We start from the raw sequence: 26,554 nt of genomic DNA, 5'->3' as shown, positions 1-26,554 counted from the left end.
CTATACGTAATAATGTTTTGGTCCGGATTCATTTCTCAATGATGTAAATAAAGGTTAGCTGTACACATGAATTACCCACCATCAGTGCTAAACCCCATATTAGCATTAGCATTAGTAGAGGCATTTGATGTAAGAAAGCAAGCTTATGCAGCATCAGCCAAAAAAAAAAAAAAATAAAAAATAACCACTTCCACTTCACCCCTCTGTTCGTTCGAAATACCTGTCCACCTGAGCCTTAAACTATACAGTCAGTCCTCGTATAGCACAGTAGTTGTGTTCCTAGAAACCCTCATGCAATGCAAAATCGTGCAATATAAACAACAGGCCCTATGGGAAAAATAGGGTTAGGTGCCGGCCACCCAAAATTGAACACACATTTGAAACCAAAACATAACCAAACACAATAAATAATCGTAATAAAATACTTACGTATTTTATTACGACTATTACGTAATAAAATATTGCTAATGCTTTTGCTTCTATCGTAAGCAAACTTGTACTTTGTTTGATTTTCTATCCAAACAGATGACAGCCGTTCCATCTCTTCCAATTCTTTGTGTCTTAATCTAATAGATTTTAATTACACTTTGAGTTGTTCCTGCTATGAAAGTTGTTTTTATTTTCTCTGCATTCTTTGTAATTCTCGGCGTTGCCTCATTTAGGTCTGTAGCATGTGCAATATCACATGGTCTTTCATTTTGCTCAAAGCGTTTCACAATTTCATATTTTTTCTCTATCGACAGAGGCGGATTGGCCATAAGCCTTACCTGGGAAACCCCAGTGGGCCGAAGGCCGGTGTGATTTTGGTCATAAACCCTATGAGGCCACTACAAATTTTCCCGGGTGAGAATTTTTGACCCAGTCCGCCTCTGTTTATTGATATTGCTTTTCTTTTTCTCTCTGAATCTGCAGTGTCTTCACCAGAATGCTTTCTTTTCACACCTTTTTTAAGTATTTTACTCATTTTCAGGGAATAAAGCACAATTACAAAACGAGGAGGCACGCTTGATACACAGAGAACACCTCACATTTTACTAAAGCACATTTCTAGAGGTTACTACCATAAAACAATAAAAACAATTTCCAGTTGCATTTCTGCTAGTGGAATCTTATAAACTGGTAGTAAACTCGATCTAATTGCATTTGCGATTATACCGATAGCTGGAATTGTGTTGGTTTTTACGTTATTATGGTGAAATGTGTTTCCCCTTCACTGATATAAAACACATAAATAGATTTTCAGAATCTTCTCTTCGTTCCTATTGTCTTGCATTCAGTTGGGGTAATTCCGCGTTCGACTGTCATTTCTTGTAAACACAAAGGCGAATCGTGCATAAGCGAATTCGGTTCGTGTTATACAAGATATCGTTCCCCTATTTATAAATTGTGTATGATTGAATTCGTGTAGTGTAAACAAGTGTTATAAGAGGACTGACTGTATTTTGAAATATATTATATATTTTGTCCATATTTTGAACAAATATGGATGGACCATTATACAGGGAGTGCACAAAATAATGGAAACACCTGATATGAATGTAGTAGTTCTTGCAACAGCTGCATGATGTATTTATGCAGTGTTTTTTGCTGTTTGTTTCTTGCAGGTAGTACTGTGAAGGAAAGACAGTTTAAAAGTAAAAGTTTATTTAAAAGTGATATAAAAATGTACATAAAGAAAATGACTGACCGGTCTGAATTCTAAAGAGGCCAAATTGTTGGTGCACTTTTTTGCAGGGGCATTTTACCATTGGTGGTAAAACTGCCAATTGATGACTTACACCACTGGTGACTAAAACTGCCAATTTGTTTAATATATCCAAAGCAACTATACTGAAAGTGATGTATGCATTCACCGAGAATATAAAAACAAAATCTGGATATGGTTATATAAGTTAGCATGAATTGTGGCAGAAAAATCAAAGCTGAGTGAAAGAGACCACCAAATACTGAAAAGGATTGTAGCCCGAAAAACAAAACGAGAGCCTCAAAAAATAACTGTTAAAATGCAATCCAGTTTCCACAAAACAGTTTAGTGAGATCTTCATAAAGCTGAAATTTATGGCAGAACTGCTACTGCCAAGCCACTTGTTACTAATGATTGTGCTAGAAAGAGGATGCAATGGTGTAAGTAGCACAAAAACTGGACACTCGATGATTGAAAACATCATATTTTCTGACGAATCATCATTCACACTTTTTCCAACATCAGGGAGAGTTTATGTTTGGTGAAAACCAAAGGAAAAGCATCATCCTAACCATAATCCGTAATCTTGTGCTGACTGTCAAACAGGGAGAAAGATCAACAACGGTTTGGGTAGCAACATCTTGATATTCTTTGGGTCCTACTGTCATCAAAAAAAAAAATGATGGCTCAATGCCATATTAGTGCATGCCTGTAACTCTTATCACAGGTGTTTCCATTATTTTGCCCCCCTCCGTACATATTTAAAATGACAATTTTAATAGGCTGAATCAATATGTTTTATCGTATTTTAAAAACTTATGAAAATCACTATAGATGTGGGTGGCTGTAGGGCATGGCAGTGAAATAAATTCATCAAGAGATTCCTGGGAGATCTCATTCCCATGAGGCCAATAAATGGAACAGACAGACAGACAAAAAATTCAAATTATTATATTAGGGCCACCCATAATTTCTTACATATACCCGTGTATGTATTATGTCCATAAATTGCGTGTGTTCTCCGGTCGATTTAACTGTTTTGCTGGATGAAAAAAACCCCAGTTTCTGGGGAAAAAAAACCTTGCTATCTACGCCTGAGACAGACTAACTCAACCAGAGAGTGAAAAAAGCCCATTAAAGTTCTTTGCATCATCGATGGATTTGAACCCAGACTTTTTCCACCCGGCGTGGGGAGGACTGTGATGATACCACTGTGCTACCCACACAGACAGACAGACAGGAGGAAGGAACCCTTCAACAACATGGACTGCAGCTACTTCCAAGGAAGTAGTAAGTGGAATTTGCTCAATGGATGTGATTGGCCACAATAATGGCAACTCCTTTATGCATAAGACTCTTCCCCCATCTTACTGAGCTGTTGAGTGCTGTTGTTATCAATACCTGTATTCAAGCAGTTTTGTATTGCAGCATACCTTGATTGCAAATAGGAAATTTGTTAGGGATCTATACTTTATTTCTGTTCGTGTATAATGCTTAAACTCAATTTTCACTTATAAAATTGTTTTTCTTGACATTATATAAATGGGCCAATCAGCTCACTCAACATTCTGAAATAAAACTAAAATTGGTAAAAGAAATACAAATGAGGTAATGTACCTTCATATGAACAGTTTGAAATCAATGACGTTCAGTGCAATCAACTGTGCTACTTACTTAAATTTGAAAAATGTAATCTAAATAAGAAAGTTTCTCTTTAAAAATAATTAATCATATTAAATCAAACTGTTTGAAATGGGTTTCCCTATCGACCCAGATTTAGAAACCTTACTTTCCATCAGTTAATGTTCTTTATCTCTCCCTCAAATAAATAATTCACAAGACATGTTCAATAAAATCAACTTAAATCTGAATGTATCTGAATATTTAGATGGTTGACATTCATTTTCTTTTCAAAATGACAAAATTTTTTACAAAGACTATTGTAAGATTACTATACAGATGGGTCAAAAACCATATATCTGTTACTGATAATACAAAGTCATTAACACAGTTAACAATATCTGTGAAAAGTATCCGATATTAAATCACCATTTACCCTTAATGAATACCATGCATCCTGATATTTGTTGAGCATGAGCATGCACTAACAGCTACCAGAATTATCACTTATGACCTACAGTGGTTAACTGTTTGGAGATCAATTTTTTGGAACAAAAGCTTTTTTTTTCTTTTTGCCTTGGTTCTTGTGGACACCAGAGTTAGCATTTACACAAAGTGTAACTGACACCAGTTCTGGTTACTATGAATACCAGTTACATACACATAACCAGTTTCATGCAATCCTTATATTATGTGAATATTACCCTTAAGTATTTAAGCATGATATTGTCACTGATAAAAGTAACTAATACTTTTAAGGAGCAGTCACAGTTGTCGCCAATAAATAGAGATCACCATTAAGCCACATCCATGCAGCATGTCAAAGTTACACAATCATTTCTACTATACATGTGTACACCATATGTAAGTCAAAAAAAGCAATAACATAAACCAAAGGGCTGATTACAATAAACGCTGTTTTATCTATGTTTTACTAAAGGTCTGACCAAGACTTCATAAAAGTGATAACATTACACAAATAATTATTCATAATCGCAGTCACTGTTTGTATATAGTGGGGTACACTGAATATAAAAAAGTTAATAAGCATTACAGTCTAATGGTAAAATGGTCAAGCACTGGTATACTCCAAGCATAACTCAAAAGCCACAATACATTTTTCAATTATTAAAGTCTGGGGATATGTGATACCCTCGGGTGCCGGCAGCATGGTGCAAGTGCACTATCTCTGGATTTCGAAGTAAAAGTAAAAAAAAAGTAAAGTGCAGCCATTATCAACCCACTGCAGGATGGAAGCCTCCTCAACAATTCATGTTGAGGGAAATGGACCATAATCTGCCACGCTGGTCCAGTGCGGGTTGGCAGATCGACCGTATTCAGCAGTCAGGGGCTTGAACCCCGGTCTACTCAAAGAGCGTGTGCTACTGCACTCCCGCTCCTGCCCACTCGGCTACGGCATATTTTCATTAATTTATTTAAACATTAAAACAATACAAAAAAAATGCTAGCTCAGCTGTACATGTAAATCGGTCAAACTAGATTTAATTATGATATTGCATGTATTCGAAAATTTGGTGAACAAAATTTATTCTCACATGCACCACCTTGCAAAATATCCTGCCGGCACCCATGGTGTATAACTTGTATAACACCCACTTGTATAACAAAACGGAGCAATGCTACTGCCAGGTTAAATCTGTTTTATTTCCAATGCCCATTGCAGTCACTTGCTTTATGCCTAGTAGCATCAGCAATCTGGTGAAATTTTCAACAATTCAAAATATATTTAAAATATATTTCATTAATGAAATGTGTGGCCACAAATTCCATTACTGAAGCATCACTATATTATTAATATGATATGTATCTCCATGCAAGAAATATGGTAATCTAAAAGTGTCATATGACTTTTTTCCTTTTTTTTTTTTTTTTTAAGTGTGTATGCATACACACACACGCTTAAAAAATAGATATTTCCTTACCTTAGGTGGTGGTAGTGGGCGATCAGAATCAATTTCAGTTGTCAATTCCAGAAATTCTTGGAAATCAGCCAGAAGAAGTTCCCTAAAGATATGCGATCTTCTGAACAACTCACTGATAACAAGAACTGTACTGTATCTTATTTCTGCATGTTCTTTATTCAGCTGCATCATCAGAAGATGGTATAACTGCTTTACATATTCATCTGACAGCCTACAAAAAATAAATAGCCACTTCAACAGATTTTTAAGTTAACATTTATGTTTATCTTCCCTGAAGATACATACAGTATGTATCTGAAACTAAGTTGTTTTTCAAATTTTATTAGCCAAAAAACAAAGTTCGTGGTATATTTACCTACTAAGAAAATGTTCAATCTCAATATTTTTCACATTTGGCACTACTACTAATAGTTGTGTATTACAAGTTTGCAAGTTTATCATACTGCCAAATTTAGAAAGAAAGGGCTTAGTACAGCTTGCCCATCCATTTCTTCCATCTGTGAACCTACAGAATATATTAGGAGAGTATGTTTTCAAATTCATGTTCAGAGAGAGAGGGAGGGAGAATCTTCTGCTGAACCAGAACTGCTGGATGAGTTATATGATCAATAATACAGACTGTAATGTCACTTAAGTAATCTATGTATATAACACAACATTACTATTGGTAAGTGCTTTTGTAATCGAAGGCTAACCCTATAGTGTGCAGCTCTGCAGTGAGTATATGTTGCACACATGAGAAACCTACTCAGATAATGTTGTATCTGAAAAGACAGCAGCAGATCCAACAAGTTATTCTAACTTCAAGCCCTGTATATAAACTGGCAAGGTCAGAATGTTCAGCTTGGCATACTAAATACTGCTGCAGGTAAACCAAAGATGGAGATGTCTAACTTCATCCAGTTTTTAAGTGAGAAATCTCATGCTAAATAGGTTGCCTTGGTAATAGGGCTATTTCATCTACTGTGATATATAAATCTTGGAGGAGCTCTTGCACACAAATACCAAAAGGACAGTTGGGAAATCTGAAGGGTGCCATCATAGCTCAAAAGTGTATGTCAAGGTAAGGTTGGATTTTAGTTTCAAAGCATAACTTAGAGAAAACTGCTTTTGTCAAAGCAATAATGACAATTTGTCATAATTGCCATTATTCTCAAATAATGATGTGTCAAAGCAATAAGCATTTGTTTCAATTAAAACTCTGAACAGACGTTCAAAATGTTTGTTCAAAATGTTTGAACTCATCCACCATCAGGCATAACCTGATGGTGGATGAGTTCAAATCATCAAAGTATGCTGTTTCTGGAAAATATAATCTAATTTTGATTGCTTAAGTGCACAAAAGAGATGGAGTAAGGAGCATTGGTCCTTAAGAAGAGAAGAGAACATAGGATAGTCAAACTTCTTGTCCACTACATACACGGTTGATAGATGTGTTACAAAAGGATCAACTTCTTATACAATTATGTCCAAGTTCAGATTCAGGATTAAGATTATACTTATGACAAAAAATGTGTGCAAAATTAAGCAAGAGTCTGAAGTCATTTGTCATTGCTCAAGAGTTTTGATGATAAATGGCATGTTACATCTGTCTTTCACATGTTGCATGACTGGGAAAATACTATATATATATATATATATCATTTCATATATATAACATCATATATGCTGTATATTTGATGTCATTTTATAGTGCATATCTTTGCTATAGCTGGCAGTTGTAAACAATTCAAAAATTTTTTAATGAATTGTTTGTTAATCCTAGGTATTCTACTATAGTGCACAAAGAATCCAATAATTTCTTGATGTATGTTTAAACACTGTTTCACTTTTGCATACATTTTCCACATTGTTTGTTCCCTGCTTATTCATTTTGCACTCTCACATTTTTCCATGTTTTTCGTTATATTTAGGGAATTGACTACTATTTAGTTGTTGACTACTATTTGGTGGTCACAGAACACAAGCTTTTCAAATAATGAGTCTTTATGAAATTAAGTTTGAAGCTAGAAGTAGTATATGTAGTTCACATTATATATTGTGGGATTCTAGTCAGCTTTTTTTTTTGGTACTTTATATTTTTTGGTATATCACATTTTGTAATTCTAGTCAGCTAGAGTTTTTGTTTGTTTGTTTTCTTCTGATAGCATCAGCTGTTGCTTTTAAAAGAAATAGAGATTAAATGCAAAAGGAACTTTTAATAAAGTTGAAACTTCTCACACAGGTGTCTTCACAGATAATTATGCATGCAGCTTGAATTTTAAAAGGTAAGAGTAGTTTACTGTTTGTTTTTGTGAGGGATGAGTTTGTTTTTATTGGGATTAACTTGCCAGAGACAAAGAGAGGGCCAACTTAACAAATGCAGTAATAGATACTGTAATTAAAGTTTTTTTTTTTTTTTTTTTTTGATTTGGTAGTTGTTGGCGCATCGGCTTCTGTGGCCATATTGCACCTCCCAAGGTTTTTGCAGTAAAAACTTCTTGTCCACTACATACACGGTTGATAGATGTGTTACAAAAGGATCAACTTCTTATACAATTATGTCCAAGTTCAGATTCAGGATTAAGATTATACTTATGACAAAAAATGTGTGCAAAATTAAGCAAGAGTCTGAAGTCATTTGTCATTGCTCAAGAGTTTTGATGATAAATGGCATGTTACATCTGTCTTTCACATGTTGCATGACTGGGAAAATACTATATATATATATATATATCATTTCATATATATAACATCATATATGCTGTATATTTGATGTCATTTTATAGTGCATATCTTTGCTATAGCTGGCAGTTGTAAACAATTCAAAAATTTTTTAATGAATTGTTTGTTAATCCTAGGTATTCTACTATAGTGCACAAAGAATCCAATAATTTCTTGATGTATGTTTAAACACTGTTTCACTTTTGCATACATTTTCCACATTGTTTGTTCCCTGCTTATTCATTTTGCACTCTCACATTTTTCCATGTTTTTCGTTATATTTAGGGAATTGACTACTATTTAGTTGTTGACTACTATTTGGTGGTCACAGAACACAAGCTTTTCAAATAATGAGTCTTTATGAAATTAAGTTTGAAGCTAGAAGTAGTATATGTAGTTCACATTATATATTGTGGGATTCTAGTCAGCTTTTTTTTTTGGTACTTTATATTTTTTGGTATATCACATTTTGTAATTCTAGTCAGCTAGAGTTTTTGTTTGTTTGTTTTCTTCTGATAGCATCAGCTGTTGCTTTTAAAAGAAATAGAGATTAAATGCAAAAGGAACTTTTAATAAAGTTGAAACTTCTCACACAGGTGTCTTCACAGATAATTATGCATGCAGCTTGAATTTTAAAAGGTAAGAGTAGTTTACTGTTTGTTTTTGTGAGCAATGTAGCCACATTGGGATTAACTTGCCAGAGACAAAGAGAGGGCCAACTTAACAAATGCAGTAATAGATACTGTAATTAAAGTTTTTTTTTTTTTTTTTTTTTGATTTGGTAGTTGTTGGCGCATCGGCTTCTGTGGCCATATTGCACCTCCCAAGGTTTTTGCAGTACTTTGATCCAAGCCCCAGGCTGGAATCGAACCCGCGACCTTTGGGTTGCCGGACAGGTACTTTACCCACTCGGCTAGCCCGGTCGGCTGTAATTAAAGTTAATATTTTCGGAAGATCATTTTAAACTGGACACAGAGAAAGAAAAATATGTACTCTACAAATAAAGAGCTGTTTATCTAAATGCCGTTGTAATTTTGCTGATTTTTGTTAATCAGCTGTAATTTAAAATTAGATAAGCTAATTTGCAGTTTCCATCATTAGCATTAAGTTTAGATGAAAAAAATCACATTAAGGAAATCATCTCAAAACATACATTTCCAGTCTAGTCAGATGGCCCAACAGGCCATCTGATTAGACTAAAAATTTATATTTTGAACACTTTCAGGTCCAATAGGCCATCTGACAACATTCATTTTTTCCTAAATAACATTTAGGATGAGTATGAGCCACTCACACCCCAGGGTTTGGCCTAAACAGCTAATCAGAGTGACAGTGATAATTTGTGGGAACTTTGGGAACCTTTCCTAGTTAACAAAAGGCAATGACAATTCCCTTTAGCCAGGAATCAGGAACTGCTCCTCCAGAAGCATTGCTATATAGGCAGAGCAGATGATCCATAGATTTTGGCGGAAAGTGTTTGACCATTTCACAATGGTCACTTCAAGATAAAGAAAAACCTGGATAAAGAAAGGTGACATTTTCCCAATAAACTTCTCACTAGTAGAGTGACTTACTGGGTATCACAGTGTTGGACTCATATAACTTCAGTTTTCTTTTTTCTGAGGTGACAGTATCTGGGAAAAATGTATTCCCTACTAGAAAAACATCTAATTTTTTGAGGAGGCAACTTGATAGGGTCCCAGAAGAAGGGTTTATATTAACAGGATTTATGGAGTTTAATTTTTTTTTCAGTGCCCAACTTTCAAATAAGCAAACTTGATAGATTCCTATAGCAGCACTCTGAAACCTAGGCTGCTTGCACTCGATCCTAGTGATGGCATTCTGGAATACCAGCAACATCCTGGAAGCAACCCTGCAATCATATAAAGGTACCCATGTCAAGGAAGTGCTATCTGCATCCAACTATTTAATGACTGCATTACAGCAATTTACCAGACTAGTCAACATTAGCATTAGTAGAGGCATTTGATGCAAGAAAGCAAGTTTATGCAGCATCAGCCAAAAAAAAAAAACTCTTCCACTTCACCCCTCTGTTCGTTCAAAATACCTGTCCAGCTGAGCCTTAAACTTATTTAGGCCTTAAACTTATTTAGGCTATCAACTTCCACGACAAGGGATGGAAGTCTGTTCCACCAACCAACCACCCGCTGGCTAAAGGCAAATTTCCGCACGTCTATCCTACATCTGTCTTTCCTCAATTTGAATTTATGCCCTCTCAGGTGATTATTCTGAGCTAGAGGAAGAATCCCATCAGCATTGAGCATGCTCAAACCATTCAAGGCTTTACATCTCTATCAGATCACCTCGCTGGTGCCTAGTCTCCAGACACTGTAATTTGCAAAACTTAAGCCTTTCTTCGTAAGAGCACCCCTTTGTTCCATTCACTAATCTTGTTGCCCTTCTCTGTACTCGTTCCAGCAGCTCTACATCCTTCTTGAAATGAGGCCTCCAGACCTGTATACAGTACTCAAAGTGTGGCCTGACCATTGCCTTATACAAGGGAATAATCACCTCCTTATCCCTGCTAGAAAAATTCCTACATATCATTGACAATACACCATGAGCTACTCTTGCAGCCCGTCTGAACTGCTCAGAGAACTTCATATCTGCCTGCACAACCACCCCCAGGTCCCTTTCATTCTCTACCACTGTCAGTGTAGTACCACAGAGTTGATACATTGCTCTGGGGTTGCTGTTTCCCATGTGTAGTACTTTACATTTGTCAATGTTAAACTTCATTTGCCACCTCTCAGCCCATCTGCTCAACCTTTCCAGATCCTGTTGCACCAGCATAGTGTCAGTAGTGTCCTTGACAACCCTGCCTACCTTTGTATCGTCTGCAAACTTCGACATTAAGCTTGATATACCATCATTAATATCATTTATGAATACAGAAAACAATAATGGACCCAACACTGAGCCCTGAGGGACTCCACTAATAACATTAGTCCACGACGAGCAGTGTCCATTGATTACCACTCTCTGTCTTCTCCCCCTCAGCCACCCCTTTATCCACAGCAGCAATTTACCTCCAATGTCACACTGCTCCAATTTGTGCAGCAGACTTCCATGTGCAACAGTATCAAAAGCCTTTCTAAGATCCAAGTATATAATATCAAAGTTATTCCCTGCATCCAGTTCCTTTGTGACTGCATCATAGTATCCAATCAAATTGGTCAGGCAAGACTTCCCCTTAACAAAACCATGCTGTGTCCAAGCTATAACTGAAGTCTTGTCTAAATGATCCTGCAGTGCTTCTTTAACCAGTGCCTCCATTATTTTTCCTGGAACAGAAGTTAAGCTCACAGGTCTATAATTACTTGTGTCAGCCTTTGATCCTCCTTTGTGAATTGGGGTCACATTTGCACATTTCCAGTCTATGGATACCTCCCCTGAGTCCAAGGAAGCTCTCATAATTATGGCTAATGGTTTGCTTACTTCCTTTGCTGCCTCCTTTAATATAACTGGATAGATCCCCTCCACCCCGGGTGCCTTTCTTGTGTTTATCTTCAACAATTTCGCCTCCACTTTACTCTCAGTTATTACAAGATTCTCTAGCTCACTGCTAGAGTTGAATACACCTCTGGCTTTCCCCTCACTAAATAACTCCTGATGTGTGAATGTCGATGCAAAATATTCATTTAGTTTGTTAGCTACCTGAGCAGGATCATCAACAGTTGACCCATCAATATCAAGTGGACCAATCTGATTCATCCCCTTCCTTCTAGAGTTACATAAGTAAAGAACTCTTTGCTGTTTTTCTTTGTATCCCTTGCCAAAGATTTCTCGTAATCTGCCTTCGCCTGCCTAACCTTCTTTGTAACTTGGTTACAGATCAACTTGTATCTATCATAGGCGTCTGTGTCATGTGTTAATTTGTATGTATCCCATGCATGTTTCTTCTCTGCCATATGCCTCATCAGTTCATCTGACATCCATTTAGGCCTAAACCTTGAACAATATTTCTTAGTTGGTATGTAAAGCCTAGTAGCTTCCAAGATAAGTTCTTTGAATGCTTCCCATTTTGCATTTGCTGTTGGTAACATCATCAGTTGGTCCCACTGTATAGAATTTATATACTGTCTCAGTCTATCGTAGTCGACTTTACGAAAGCAATAACCCTTCGCTTTACCCCTAATGGTAGTTACCTCTTTGAGTAAATCCCACTTCAGCACACTGTGATCACTGCGACCTAGTGGATCATTTATCTGCAGATTCTTAATGCATGAAGAATCACTGCTGATGATCAAATCAAGAGTATTCCTCCCTCTAGTTGCCTCCCGAACATGCTGATGTAGAAAACAATCATCCAATAAATCCACAAAAGCCTTGCTAGTGTGTGAGTGACCAGCCCCCAAATTCCAGTCAATATCTGGGAAATTAAAATCTCCCATTATAAGACTCTCTGATTTACTGGCCCACTCTATTTCCCTGTACAGTTTCTTATTATACTCATCAGAGTCATTAGGCCTATAGCACACTCCTACTCTCAATTTTGATCTCCCAATGCTTATGTCACACCAAACTGACTCGACACTGCACTGTCCAGCAATGTCCACTGGCTTCACTTCCTTGGATTTTATGTATTTCTTAACTAATAGCATAACCCCTCCTCCCTTCCTATCCAGTCTATCCTTTCTGTAGACGTTGTACTCCCCAAATTCCAGTTCTGCATTCCTTATATCTGTGTGACACCACGTCTCTGATATCCCAACAATATCTGCCTTTGATGTTTTGAGCAATACCTCAAATTCATCAAATTTATTTACTAAACTCCTAGCATTGGTGTACACGCAAGTATACATGCACCTATTTCTATTCTTAGCTACCCTAACACAATCCATGTGTTTACTTGTACCGCAATGACTCCCGGCCGTCTCTCTGAAATATCCTGCATCTTGTTTTTCAGGCTTCTGCTCATTCCAATAGAAGCAGTGCAAGAATCTTTCACCTCTGCCAGTGGCTACTGTTAATCTATTCGTCTTTGTCTCCCCCCAAGCTAGCAGTTTTCCGACCCACCTAACACTGCATCGATTACCCAAAATAGGAAAAAAAAAGTATCCAGTACATCTGATCATCTTCTCTAATACAGGTGACCCCTGTTTAACGATGATAATTCGTTCCGGAAAAAAAGAGCGTTTTTTTTTTTTTTTTTTTTGGTAGTTGTTGGCGCATAGGCTTCTGTGGCCATAATGCACCTCCCAAGGTTTTTGCAGTACTTTGATCCAAGGCCAAGAAGGGAATCGAACCCGCGACCTTTGGGTTGCCAGGCAGGCACTCTACCCACCCGGGTAGCCTGGTTGGCCAGAGCGCTAAATGTATCCGCACTAAGCGAGCGCTGCATTCCCATAAAGTAACATATGTATTTGTGAGATGCGGTCGGTGCCATAGGATATTTCCTAATCAATAATAAATGGTAGTAAAAAAGATGCACAAATGTCGGTCAAAATATTTAATATTCAAATATTTGTACATAAAAAATATTCTATTTTTTATGTATATAATTATGTGGTAACTACTTACATATCAAAATTAAACTTACAATTCCAATTAAAATCATGAATTTAATTGATTTAATTTGATGAATTTAATCATGAAAAATGTGTCGATTTTGTGTTATACTTTGGTCCTCTTCCTGGTAAACTACAAGGGTTTTTAATTTTAAATCCACTGCAGCGTTACCACCCAACAATAAGTCAACCAATCCTTCGCCACTTTGAAACCTGGCACGTTTTTTTCTTTTTTCAATATGAAACTTCTTTTAGGCATTCGTTTCCAAAAAAGTCCTGCTTCATCTATGTTAAAAACTTGTTGAGAAGTATAACACATAATACCCCTCTTCAATAATTTTAACAAGTTCTTTTTTTAAAGTTTCGGCTCCTTGATCTGCACTTGCGGCTTCTCCCTGGATTTTAAATCTATTCAACCAGCCCTTACTAGTTTTAAATGGTTCCACATTTTTTTTTTTTTTTTAGGTGAGTTTTCTTCAGATCATTATATAGGCTAATCTCTCTCTCTCTCTCTCTTTTTTTTTTTTATTATATTTAACTTAACTGAATTCTGCACTGGATATTATCTTCAATAAAATTAGTTAAAGTCTCTCCATTTCAATCCTAATAGCCGGCCTAGCCCTAGTTGCTTGCAGTGGAAAAGCTGTGTTTCCCGCTGCTAAAATTAATTCTTTATAATTGTTCTTACAGTTAAACTTGCCAGTCCTAAATTATGGCACACATCCGCTTGTCGTTGACTGGAATCGATTCGCTTCAAAACGTCTAATTTAATTTTCAAATTCAGTCTTTTTCTTACATTTATAGTCTTCGTACTGCATCCAGAAGTTGCTTTTTCATTCTTTTCCACCATTATTAACTCTTTGAAAATGTAACTGCGTTGGTTGCATTAATTATGATTCAATGTTTGAGTAAACTGTCCGTTACACACAATGTCTAATACTGTAATGAGTGATGACTATACTTCGGATAAATGCATATAACGCAAATATTACAAGCAATATACTTGATCATTTTTTAAAATGTTGATCTCGGAACTATATAACAAGTCACTGTACTGCAATTAAATTAGCGTGTGAGAAAATTTCACTGAGCGTGGGAAAATTTCTCAAGTCAGCATGGGGAACGTTTTAATGCTGTTTTGCTATTCATTTTCAAGCTATTAACTCCATCAAATGAAACGATTTCATTAAATATGCAAAAAATGCAATCTGTAAAAGATCATTTTAGTGATTTGTGACAGCGTTATAGTCAGATACGGGTTATAATATAAGAACAGCATTATAGCAAATCAGCGTAAAGCGAACCGCGTTATAACGAGGGCCTGCTGTAACACTGAACAACAAAATTTGAGTCATATCTTGTTACAGCAGGAGTGCTAAACACAGAAATGGTGCTTAAAATGGCAGAATGGCTCTTTTTTTCAAAAAAAATTGTTTTTTATATTTATACAAGGTATTTTTTATTTATATGGCAGTAAAATGTAGCTATGAACATACCGTATCAAACACAGCACCTGTTTGCCCTTCGCTTGTATTCAGTTTTGTGAGCATTCCTTTTCACCATCCAACAATAATCGGCTAACATGGCGGCAATCCATTTGCTTTTGCACCTTTTGCTTTTGCTTTCTCGCATTTTGCATTTGCTTTCTCGCAGAGAAAGCAATACTTAATGCAACCCTTTTTTAGACCTAATAAAATGGCACACCATTTTATTAGGCCACTCATACATCTGATAGTGTACACCTAAAAGTATGTTTACCATGTTTGCATATGTTTCCTTTTTGTGGAGTGCATACACAAGAAGTATTGAAGGCAGCATATTACCACTGTGTAATAACACAGTCTTAAGGCTAACCTTAGAAGTGTCTATGAATAGTCGCCATTCTTTGGGAATGTGCCTCATATTCATTGCTGCCATTAGACCATCAACATCCATACAAACAGTGAGTTCACCTTCTGTTTGATAAAATTTATCATAGTGTATTTCAAGTATGAAATGTTGTCACTTTCACAGAATGATCTAGAACAGCATTTCTTAACTGGTGGTATGCATACCACTGGTGTTACATGGAAAAAAGATTTGGTGGTACAGGAATAACAGACTGTTGAATTTTTTAAATTTATGAAATTATGAAAAATAAAACATTAAGAAATTCCCCTTCTAAAGGTAAATAATTACATATTTTACCTATCTCTTTTCAATCTAACAGGAGTTCACAAATCATGTGTTGATTTTCAACACATTTTGTTTGCTATATGTTTCTCGGAAAGCTTAAAATTGCAACAAAGTCTTATCTCGTGTTGTTTTCTATTCCTTGCTGGAAAACTCTTACATTAGCATTAGTTGAAGCACATGATGTAACAAAGCAAGCTTATAGAGCATCAGCCTAAAAAAAAAAAAAAAAAAAAAACATTTCACCCATCCGGTCACTCCAAACGTTTGTCTAGTTCAGCCTTAAATTTATTTAATTAATTAATCTATCAACTTCCACAACAGACGGAAGTCTGTTCTAGCAATCAACTACTCGCTGGCTAAAGGCAAACTTCTGCACATCCATTTTACAACTGTCTTTCCTCAATTTGAATCTATGCCCTTTCAAGTTCTTAATCTGAGCAAGTGGAAGTATCCCATCAGCATTGGGCCTGCTCAAACCATCCAAGGCACTGATGCTTTTGTGCAAAATACTAAACTCCCTTTCTAAAGGGCAGTAGAGTAGTAATGTAGGAGGGTCTGCTGTCATTGTCACTACTGCCTTACCCATTGCATGCAGAAGTGCATGCAATGGGTAACCTCTGGTCAAAACCAAATTCATAAGGGAGCACTTGCTCCAATACTTCAAGGTCACTGGAGTTCTCAGACCAATTCACGGTAAGCAATAAACTTTTTTAGCATTTTAATGAATCCAAATCTATTGATATTAAATCAATATCAATAGATTTAAATGCAGTATAACACAAATAGCAACAATATATTTTGCTGTATTGCCAGGTAACAACTTTTAATTATGCCACTTGAAGCAGGCCAAACATTCTCAAGCAAGTTTGTTACACTTGCTTGAATGCATAATGGCCCACATTAGGACAATATATTTTATGTGTATATGTGCCAATGCATGAGATTACCTAAACCTAGCATTGCTTATAGTGCTATTACTCTCCCCCTTTCCACTGTCTGCTTCCCCTCTCATACATTGGTCTGATCTGCATATGATGTTCACACCAGGATATCCCATGTAGCATTTGGTGCATAAGTGAGAGGTGGCTTATGTAATACCATGATACTAATCCAACAACAGATATATATCACAATATTCATTTGTTGATACATCGCAAACTTTGAGCCTTGTTCTGATGGCTATTTCCTCTGCTTCTAGTTTTGATTTTTAAATAGGATGTCGTTGTTGTTATTTGGTTTTTAGGAGCATTAGCAACTAAGGCCATACTGCTCCGGGGATATGCAGTGGTCATTCCCTGACCTTTCCGCATCCTCCGTATTTGGTGGCTCATGGGCTCGAACCCGGGTCTAATCAAGAAGCGTGTGCTATGCACTGCTGCTCCTGCCCACCTGGCTACGGAGGCGACTTTAAATAGGAAAGTTGTGACTGATAACTAGTTGCAGTGAGTGATTTGCATACATCATATGACCTGCACATTTTTTTTTATTCATGCTGTTATTCATCACATTAGTTTTGACATGCAAATCTATTATTATGATGATGGTGTTGTAGGAGTTTTATCCTGCTTTATTACAGCTGCATAAACAGTGATTTGGAATGGTGGTGCATTATAACAAAGTTGCTCCTGTAACCGTAAGAACAGCAACAACATATCTTTAGATTGCTATAATAATAGAATTTATAATGACAATATTTTCCATTCATTACATAATTATCAAACAGTACCAGCAGCATATTTGTAAAGTACAGAATGGGTACGCTTACAGACAAACTGGATTTGGACTATTCCTTTAAAGGAGAACAGAGCAGATATAGAAATAATCTCATGATTAAAGTCTATAATGTCAGTAGTAAATAGGTCACTGTGTGAGAGCCAGAAGTAATCCTGTATTTTTCTGCAGGAACAAAACATCTTAGTTCAAGCAGAGAACTAGCCACAGCATTATGGTAGTAAAACAAGGTTCTAGATTTCACCTATCAAAACTAAAATTACCGTATTTCCCCATGTATAAGCCGCACCTTAATTTTGGGGCCCGAAATTTGAAAAAAATGTACTACATAAAGTTACTGAACTCAAGTTTTATTCATCATAAAATTCATACAACTCATCACTGTCAAAACTCCCATCCATTAGCTTGTCCTCATCTGTGTCTGATGACGAATCACTGTCTTCATATATTGCCTCGTCCTCAGTTCCATCTATGGCATTTGAAATGCCACACTTCTTAAATAATTTGACAACGATCTCAATCTTGATATTATCCAAGGATCTTTTCACCCAGGTACAAACTTCTCCTATAGTTGGTTTCTTCACTCTTCCTGCTAGTGTCAAATTGTCCCCAGAAGATTGTTGTTGTTGTGTTTGGATTTTTCTGGTGCAAAGGCTACTTAGGCCATATTGCACATATCATAGTAGTTAGTACTAATTTTATTGGCTTCTATGGAAGCAGTTAGAAATGGTTATATAAACCGATTCGTTTCAGAAAGAAAAAGAATTCTGTAAGGTTTGAATTTTCGCCTATGATATGGCTAAGTGACAATTCCTGTAAGTTTGAGAGAGAAGTGAATGAAATTAGACGGGAGTTGTTATACAAGGTGCATTCCAGGAGTATGTGTTTTATTGTGAGTGGCTTGTGGCAATGTGAACACTGTGGAGGGTCATTACCTGATAACAGGAATAGATGGGTCAAATGGGTGTGGCCTATTCGGGGTCTGGCCAGGACAACCTCTTCTTGTCTGTTTGTTCGAAAATTGGAGGCCCATAATTGCGGTATAGGTTTAATTTCAAGGAGTTTGTTGTGAATGTGCGTTTGCCATTGTAGTTTCCATCGTTCCTTACATATATTTCGTATATATACTTTGTAATCCCTGAGCAGGACCAGAAAATTCATTGGGGATGTGCTGGATGGATGCTTGGCAGAATCATCTGCAATTTCGTTTCCCGGTATTCCAGTATGGCCTGGGATCCAGCAGAAGACAACATTTTGCCGATGATCTCGGAGGCGAATCAATTCTGATCTGATTAGCTGTAGTAGCGGATGAGTAGATGGGGAAATCTTTTGCATTGCTAATAGGGCACTTTGTGAGTCTGTGTAGATTATACTCTTTTTGATTGAGAGATGGGAAATGTTTTCCAGAGCAAGTTTTATGGCATATAATTCAGTGGTGTAACTGCTGCATTCTGTCGGAAGTGACACGGAAGTGATAGTGTCATGGAATACCACTGCTGCACCTGATCCATTCTCAGACTTTGAGCCGTCAGTATATATTTTCGCAAAGTCGGGATAACTTTGTAAATGTGCAGTGTGGAGCTGCTGGATGTTAATACCCGTTAAAGAGTCTTTCCCCCATTGGTGGAAATAATAGTCACAACACGGCATGATGACAGACCATGGAGGAACGTGATCTGTAGGTTCTTGGTGGACTTTATTGAGTTAAATATTCCAGTTTTCTGCTAGTTCTATTAACCTAATACCTGCAGGCCTAGTTGCTTGTGGTTTGTTTCTGTAAAAGATCGTGAGTGCCGGATCATTAAATATTGACCAATTAGGATGGGTCGACTGACTTTGGATCTTGGTTGCGTAGTTCAATAATAACATCTTTCTTCTGATGTTTAGAGGAGCTTCGTAGGCTTCTACATAGAGACTTTGCACTGGAGATGTTCTGAACGCATCTAGAGCTATTCTTAGAGCTGAATGTTGAATAGGGTTGAGACGAGATAAGACACTTTCCCTAGCAGAATCAAAGACAGGTGCGCCATAGTCCAGACGAGATCTAATTATGGATCTATATAAGTGAAGCAAGGTGTAGTCCCCAGAAGACTTCATCCATTGGTTCCATTCGTCTCTCATGGCAGCTTTGATGGGTTTGTTAATGCTGACATCAAGTGGTTGGAGCTGGGATGTCAAGCCTTCAGGTATGATGGCAAGTTTTGTTTTTTTGCTCTGCAGCAATCTTCTTTGTATTTTTTGTTATGTGTGCCCTGAACTGATCAAGCACCAATAGGGCAGGTTTGTGTAAGAGCCCACCTGGTCTCCTGCTCCAAACTTTCTCAAACCAGATCTTCATCCCATCCTGATCCATCCAACTCTTGTCATGAACGTGGACAATCACTCCTCAAGGAATGTCTTCTTTTGGCATTGTTTTGTGTTTGAAAATCAGCATACGAGGCAGCTTGGTTCTGTTGGCACAACAAGCTAGAACAACTGTATAATGGCTCTTTTCATGTCCGCTTGTCTTCACAGTTACAGTTTTCACTCCCTTCTTATCAACAGTTCTGTTACTTGGGACATCAAATTGAAAGGGGACTTTGTCCATATTTGCAATCTGTCCCAACTCAAACTGATGTGTCTTTCGACATTGAATGACAAAATGATGAAATTCAAGGACCTTCTGCTCAAAGCTTTCAGGCATCTTTTGGGCAAGTCTGGTATGTGTACGCATGCTTAGTCCATTCCGTTTCATGAACCTGAAGCACCAATTGTGTCCTCCTTTGAAATCAGTAACTTCTTTTTTATCAGCAATTCTTCTTGCCTCATGCTGAAACATTTTTGTGGACACAGGAATTCCAATTGCCCTTTGCTCCTCAATCCATATCTTCATTTCCCTCTTTAAATCAGGCTATATTGCTGACTTGCCTCTAATGACCTTCTTCTGCCGTGGCGTTTTCAGTAGGGTTTCTTCTTCCCGTAGCCAGTCTCGGATTGTTTTCTCAGTTGGAGGAGGACCAAACTTACGTTCAGCAACACGGTTTCCATTCACTTTTGCAAACTGGATCACTTTTAACTTGAATTCAGCACTGTATGAAAATCTTTTCTGAGCCATTTCTGGGCAGAACGTGGCAAAATGTAACCTAATATACCAGTAAGAAGTGCAACACGATGAGTGCAAAGACAACAAGCGCGAAAAAGCGGGAAATGCAAGTAAAAAAAAAATCTACAACCACTGTATAAGACGCACCCCGTTTTATACCCCAAATTTTTCAAAAAAAGGTGCATCTTATACGTGGGGAAATACGGTATTGTAACACAGAGCGAAAACGGATACAAATATAGATTGTTACAAGTATAATAATAGGAAATATGCATATATTAAATTAGGGCACCACCGTAGCTAGGTGGGCAGGAGCAGTAGTGCATAGCACATGCTTCTTCATTAGACCGGGGTTCGAGCCTGGGACCACCAAATACGGAGGATGCGGAAGGTCAGGGAATAACCACCGCATATCCTCAGCCCGAATAAAGGGTGAGGGTTGGCGTCAGGAAGGGCATCCGGCCGTAAAAATTGAATGCCAAAACAATAAAAAAAAACGCTGACCCCATATAATAATGGGAAAAGGCGAGGAAAAAAAAAAATACATATATTAGATTAGACAGATACAAACAAAAAGCTTTCAGTTGTTTTGTCAACCTTCCTCAGTTAAACTGACAGTTAAGAATGGAGCATGAGGGCGTGTACTGCCAATCTTGTACGTGAAGTGCGTGATTAATTGTTGGATGTTGAAGCCTGTGGCTGTGATGCATGCGGACGTTGCCAGCGTTTGTCAATAGTCAGGATTGCTGTTTCGATGATAGGGTGGATTTGACATCCACTGTTCCTGTTGACTGAGGTATTGGAGCATTTGATGTTCAACGACTCCAACCAGGTGCTTTGTCAATAGTGGCGGGACTTATCCACAATAATGGATAAAAAATAATTAAGCTAAAAAAATAATTTTTTTAAAAAGAATTTCAAGAAATATAATTTAATAGATGTCATCCATGCAAGGTTTCTTGGAAAAATGTTGGTGTTGCAAATCCAGGATTTCTAATGAATACAGAGGTTGAATTTTTTCTTTGATACTTATAAGTTTGAGAAATAAAAAAAATATTACGCAAGAAAATTTTTGCTCTCCCTTCCACCTTCCTCTATATATGAACCCCTATATTTCCTTCTTTCTCCTTATAAGTTTGGGTCATTCCAATTGCATGGTCCTCAAATAAAAACTTAACTAGTAGACATGGCCACTTATCCCCAGATCTGGTCCAGCTTTCAATTCCAATTCATTATTTGACATCTATATTTTAAGGACAATTATTTCACTTACTGATTTTTTTTTTTTTTTAATGGCATAATCCAAAAGATGATTTCAAGAAATATGATGGGTGCAATTTTATATTTTTTATATAAAATTAAAATTGGGAAAATTTATTTTTCCAAAACCTTATCACTTAAGGACAACTGCATATATTTCTTAACATATGATGTCCTCCAAAAAGAATCTAGACTCATCTGTTTTGCAGTGATGTCATTGCTACTCATTTCATAGCAACTCAAACCACCTTCTTTTGTTCACTGGAGGAAAGCCAACCCTCCTGGGTAGGCTTTCCTCCCATAGTTATTCAATGAGATTCAAAATAAAGCATTCCAACTTCGAGCCTGCTGACGAGGCTAGTGGGAATCAGAAGTGTTCAAAGCCGCTAAGTGGATTTTCTTATTAATTGATTTGAAATTATTGTTTTTCTAAAACTTTTGATTTAAATTTAGTAGTATAGCATTATTTTGTTATTTTCTGATTAATCTGGTGTATTTATTCTTTACTCAGCCTCGTAATTGCCTAAAAGTATCGGTAAGGGTATCAAATCCACAAGTTACAAGTTGCAGCTCCGCTGAACGAGAGGTTTTTAGCCACATTCAGCCGCTTTATTGACCAACTGTTACATCAAATTATTTTCTCTAAGTAGCTTATAGACCTAGTCAGGAACCTTAGTTTATTCTGAATTGAGACAGCGAGATTTGGAAGTTAATTAATACTTAAGTGCCAGTAGATTTACCGTTCGTAACTTACCGCCATTGTTATATGACACAACGTTATATTACGAACTAGATATTGTAAGCTTAGTATAGTACAGTATATAACATAATATTGTCAATTAATCAGTTAAATCAATTAATCTTGTTAAACTTCACTGACAATTAAATTGTACCTTTAGCTAAATACATATAATAACTTAGATTACAAACGTAACATAATAAATTAATACATAACTTGATACGGAAGATATATAAACGGAACTCATAGATAATACTCAATACAGAAAAATATATATAGCGTTATAACTGCGTTCGGATAAAAGTTTAGGGATATAATTTTGTACTGAAATTGAAATTTTATTGAAATTAAATCGAAATCATGATTCAGACCAGAGCAGCAAAGCAGATGGCTCAAGCTAATAGGAGTGCTGTGGCTCAGGGGAGAAATGAGGGAGGCAGTTGACCTCTGAATCACAGCCTTTTAAAATGCACTGCTTGAATAATTTTTGTGGAGCAATCAGGTATGGGACATGATATTGCCATCGGGAATGTCTTTGTGTGTGTGTGCACGATGCAAGGAGCGTAATGAAATCAGGGGACAACTCAGCGTTGTTATGGGCCTATTATGAGAGCTTGAAGGACAGGGTGGATGCCCTCGAAGGATCTAAATTGAGGGGCCCATCAAGCTCTCAGCTGCCGGCATCAACGCCAGAGCTTGCACTTGGTCATCACGCAACACAGCGGCAACCCCCAAGGCAGACTGCACTGTTCCCACAGGAACTAGTAGTTGTAGGTGACTCTACTGTCAGGAAAACAGGGAACATGCTTTGTAAAAAGGATAGTTGGGAACGGGACCAGGGTATGTCGGCCAGGGGCAAAGGTTGATGATGTTGTAGAGCGGATATCATCTTTTAAGGGCACAAACGGTGATATAGTTGTACACATTGGCACTAATGATATTAAGGGCAGGAGACCGGCAGAATTACTTAACAAGTACAAGTCACTGTTGAAAAAAAGCTGTGAATTAGGGTTGAATTTGAAAGGTCTGCAATTCTGCCCAGACACAATAGGAGGTAGTATATGATGAGAGCCTTGTCGATCAATTTGGCCCTGAAAAGATTGTGCAAGGCTCAAGGGGTAGAATTTTTTCAGCCTGGTCTCTACTTGTTAACAGGAGAGAATGCTTCTACAGGGATGAGATACACTTAAATAAAAAAGATGCAATAATATTTGCTGATGCTATCGACGCAGTGTTAGGTGGGTTGGAAAACTGCTAGCTTGGGGGGATACAAGGACAAATAAATTAACAGTAGACACTGGCTGAGGTGAAAGTGATTCTTGCACTGCTTCTATTGGAATGAGCACCAGCCTGGAAAACAAGATGCAGGATATTTCAGAGACTGCTGGGAGTCATTGTGGTAAAAGTAAACACATGGGTTGTGTTAGGGTAACTAAGAATAGGAACAGGTGCATATATACTTGCGTGTACACCAATGCTAGGAGTTTGGTAAATAAATTTGATGAATTTGAGGTATTGCTCAAAACATCAAAGGCAGATATTGTTGGGATATCAGAGACATGGCGTCACACAGATATAAGGAATGCAGAACTGGAATTTGTTATGGGCCTATATGGGCCAGGAATTTGTTATGGGCCAGGAGTACAGTGTGTACAGAAAGGGAGGAGGGGTTATGCTATTAGTTAAGAAACACATAAAATCCAAGGAAGTGAAGCCAGTTGACATCGCTGGACAGTGCAGTGTCGAGTCAGTTTGGTGTGACATAAGCATTGGGAGATCAAAATTGAGAGTAGGAGTGTGCTATAGGCCTGATGACTCTGATGAGTATAATACGAAACTGTACAGGGAAATAGAGTGGGCCAGTTAATCAGAGAGTCTTAATGGGGGATTTTAATTTCCCAGTTATTGACTGGAATTTGTGGGTTGGTCACTCACATGCTAGCAAGGCTTTTGTGGATTTATTGGATGATTGTTTTCAACATCAGCATGTTCGGGAGGCAACTAGAGGGAGTAATACTCTTGATCTGATTATCAGTAGTGATTCTTCATGCATTAAGAATCTGCAGATAAAGGAACCACTAGGTGGCAGTGATCACAGTGTGCTGAAGTGGGATTTACTCAAAGAGGTATCTACCATCAGGGGTAGAGGGAAGGGATTTTGCTTTCATGAAGGTGACTACGATGGTCTGAGAAAATATTTAAAGTCTATACAGCGGGACCAACTGATCATGTTACCAACAGCAAATTCAAAATGGGAAACATTCAAAGAACTGATCTTGACAGCTACTAGGCTTTACATACCAACTAAGAAATATTGTTCAAGGTTTAAGCCTAATTGGATGTCAGAAAAACTAATGAGACAAATGGCAGAGAAGAAAAATGCATGGGATACATATAAATTAACATGTGACACAGAAGCCTATGATAGATATAAGCTGATCTGTAACCAAGTTACAATGGAGGTTAGGCAGGCAAAGGCAGATTATGAGAAATCTTTGGCCAAGGATGCAAAGAAAAACAGCAAAGAGTTCTTTACTTATGTAAACTCTAGAAGGAAGGGGATGAATCAGATTGGTCCACTTGATATCGATGGTTCAACTGTTGATGATCATGCTAAGGTAGCTAACAAACTAAATGAATATTTTTCATCGACATTCACACATGAGGAGTTATTCAGCGAGGGGAATGCCGGAGGTGTATTCAAATCTGGCAGTAAGCTAGATAATCTTGTAATAACTGAGAGTAGAGTGGAGGAGTAATTGTTGAAGATAAACACAAAAAAGGCACCTGGGGTGGATGGTTGTTGTTGTTGTTGTTTGGTTTTTAGGAGCATTAGCAACTAAGGCCATATTGCTCCGGGAATATGCGGTGGTCATTCCCTGACCTTTCCGCATCCTCCGTATTTGGTGGTGACGGGCTCGAACCCCGGTCTAATCAAGAAGCGTGTGCTACGCACTGCTGCTCCTTCCCACCTGGCTACGGAGGCGCCACCCTGGGGTGGATGGGATCTGTCCAGTTATATAAAAGGAGGCAGCAAAGGAAGTAAGCAAACCCTTAGCCATAATTATGAGAGCTTCCTTGGACTCATGGGAGGTACCCATAGACTGGAGATGTGCAAATGTGACCCCAATTCACAAAGGAGGATCAAAGGCTGACACAAGTAATTATAGACCTGTGAGCTTAACTTCTGTTCCAGAAAAATTAATGGAGGCACTGGTTACAGAAGCACTGCAGGATCATCTAGACAAGACTTCAGTTATAGCTTGGACACAGCATGGTTTTGTTAAGGGGAAGTCTTGCCTGACCAATTTGATTGGATACTATGATGCAGTCACAAAAGAACTGGATGCAGGGAATAACTTTGATATTATATATTTGGATCTTAGAAAGGCTTTTGATACTGTTGCACATGGAAGACTGCTGCACAAATAGGAGCAGTTGCACTGGAGGCAAATTGCTGCTATGGATAAAGGGATGGTTGAGGGGGAAAAGACAGAGAGTGGTAATCAATGGACACTGCTCATCATGGACTAATGTTATTAGTGGAGTCCCTCAGGGTTCAGTGTTGGGTCCATTATTGTTTTCTGTATTTATAAATGATACTGATGATGGTATATCAAACTTAATGTTCAAGTTTGCAGACGATACAAAGGTTGGCAGGGTTGTTAAGAACACTACTGATGCTATGCTGCTGCTGCAATAGGATCTGGAATGGTTGAGCAGATGGGCTGAGAAGTGGCAAATAAAGTTTAACATTGACAAATGTAAAGTACTACATATGGGAAACAGCAACCCCAGAGCAACGTATCAACTCTGTGGTACTATACTGACAGTGGTAGAGAATGAAAAGGACCTGGGGGTAATTGTGCAGGCAGATATGAAGTTCTCTGAGCAGTGCAGACAGGCTGCAAGAGTAGCTCATGGTGTCTTGTCAATGATATACAGGAAGGTTTCTAGCAGGAATAAGGAGGTGATTATTCCCTTGTATAAGGCAATGGTCAGGCCACACCTTGAGTACTGTATACAGGTCTGGAGGCCTCATTTCAAGAAGGATGTAAAGCTGCTGGAACAGGTACAGAGAAGGGT

General features: G+C 37.6%; 1 protein-coding gene across 2 annotated transcripts in view; it reads right to left on the bottom strand.

Moving 5' to 3' along the window:
• Positions 1 to 26,554, bottom strand: part of LOC150078544 (UV-stimulated scaffold protein A-like) — a 418,082-nt gene that overhangs the window by 346,220 nt on the left and 45,308 nt on the right. For both annotated transcript variants that reach the window (XM_090384753.1, XM_090384754.1), the window contains exon 3: positions 5,248 to 5,458. In XM_090384753.1, the coding sequence (XP_090240879.1) occupies positions 5,248 to 5,458 (211 nt within the window). The remainder of the gene's footprint in view (positions 1 to 5,247; positions 5,459 to 26,554) is intronic.

Source organism: Mastigoproctus giganteus, chromosome 11 (genome assembly GCF_048544385.1).
Source record: "Mastigoproctus giganteus isolate SK-2022 chromosome 11, ASM4854438v1, whole genome shotgun sequence".
Taxonomy (NCBI): domain Eukaryota; kingdom Metazoa; phylum Arthropoda; class Arachnida; order Uropygi; family Thelyphonidae; genus Mastigoproctus; species Mastigoproctus giganteus.
Note: the sequence above shows the minus strand (reverse complement) of the source record. Positions and strands in the feature narration are given on the sequence as shown.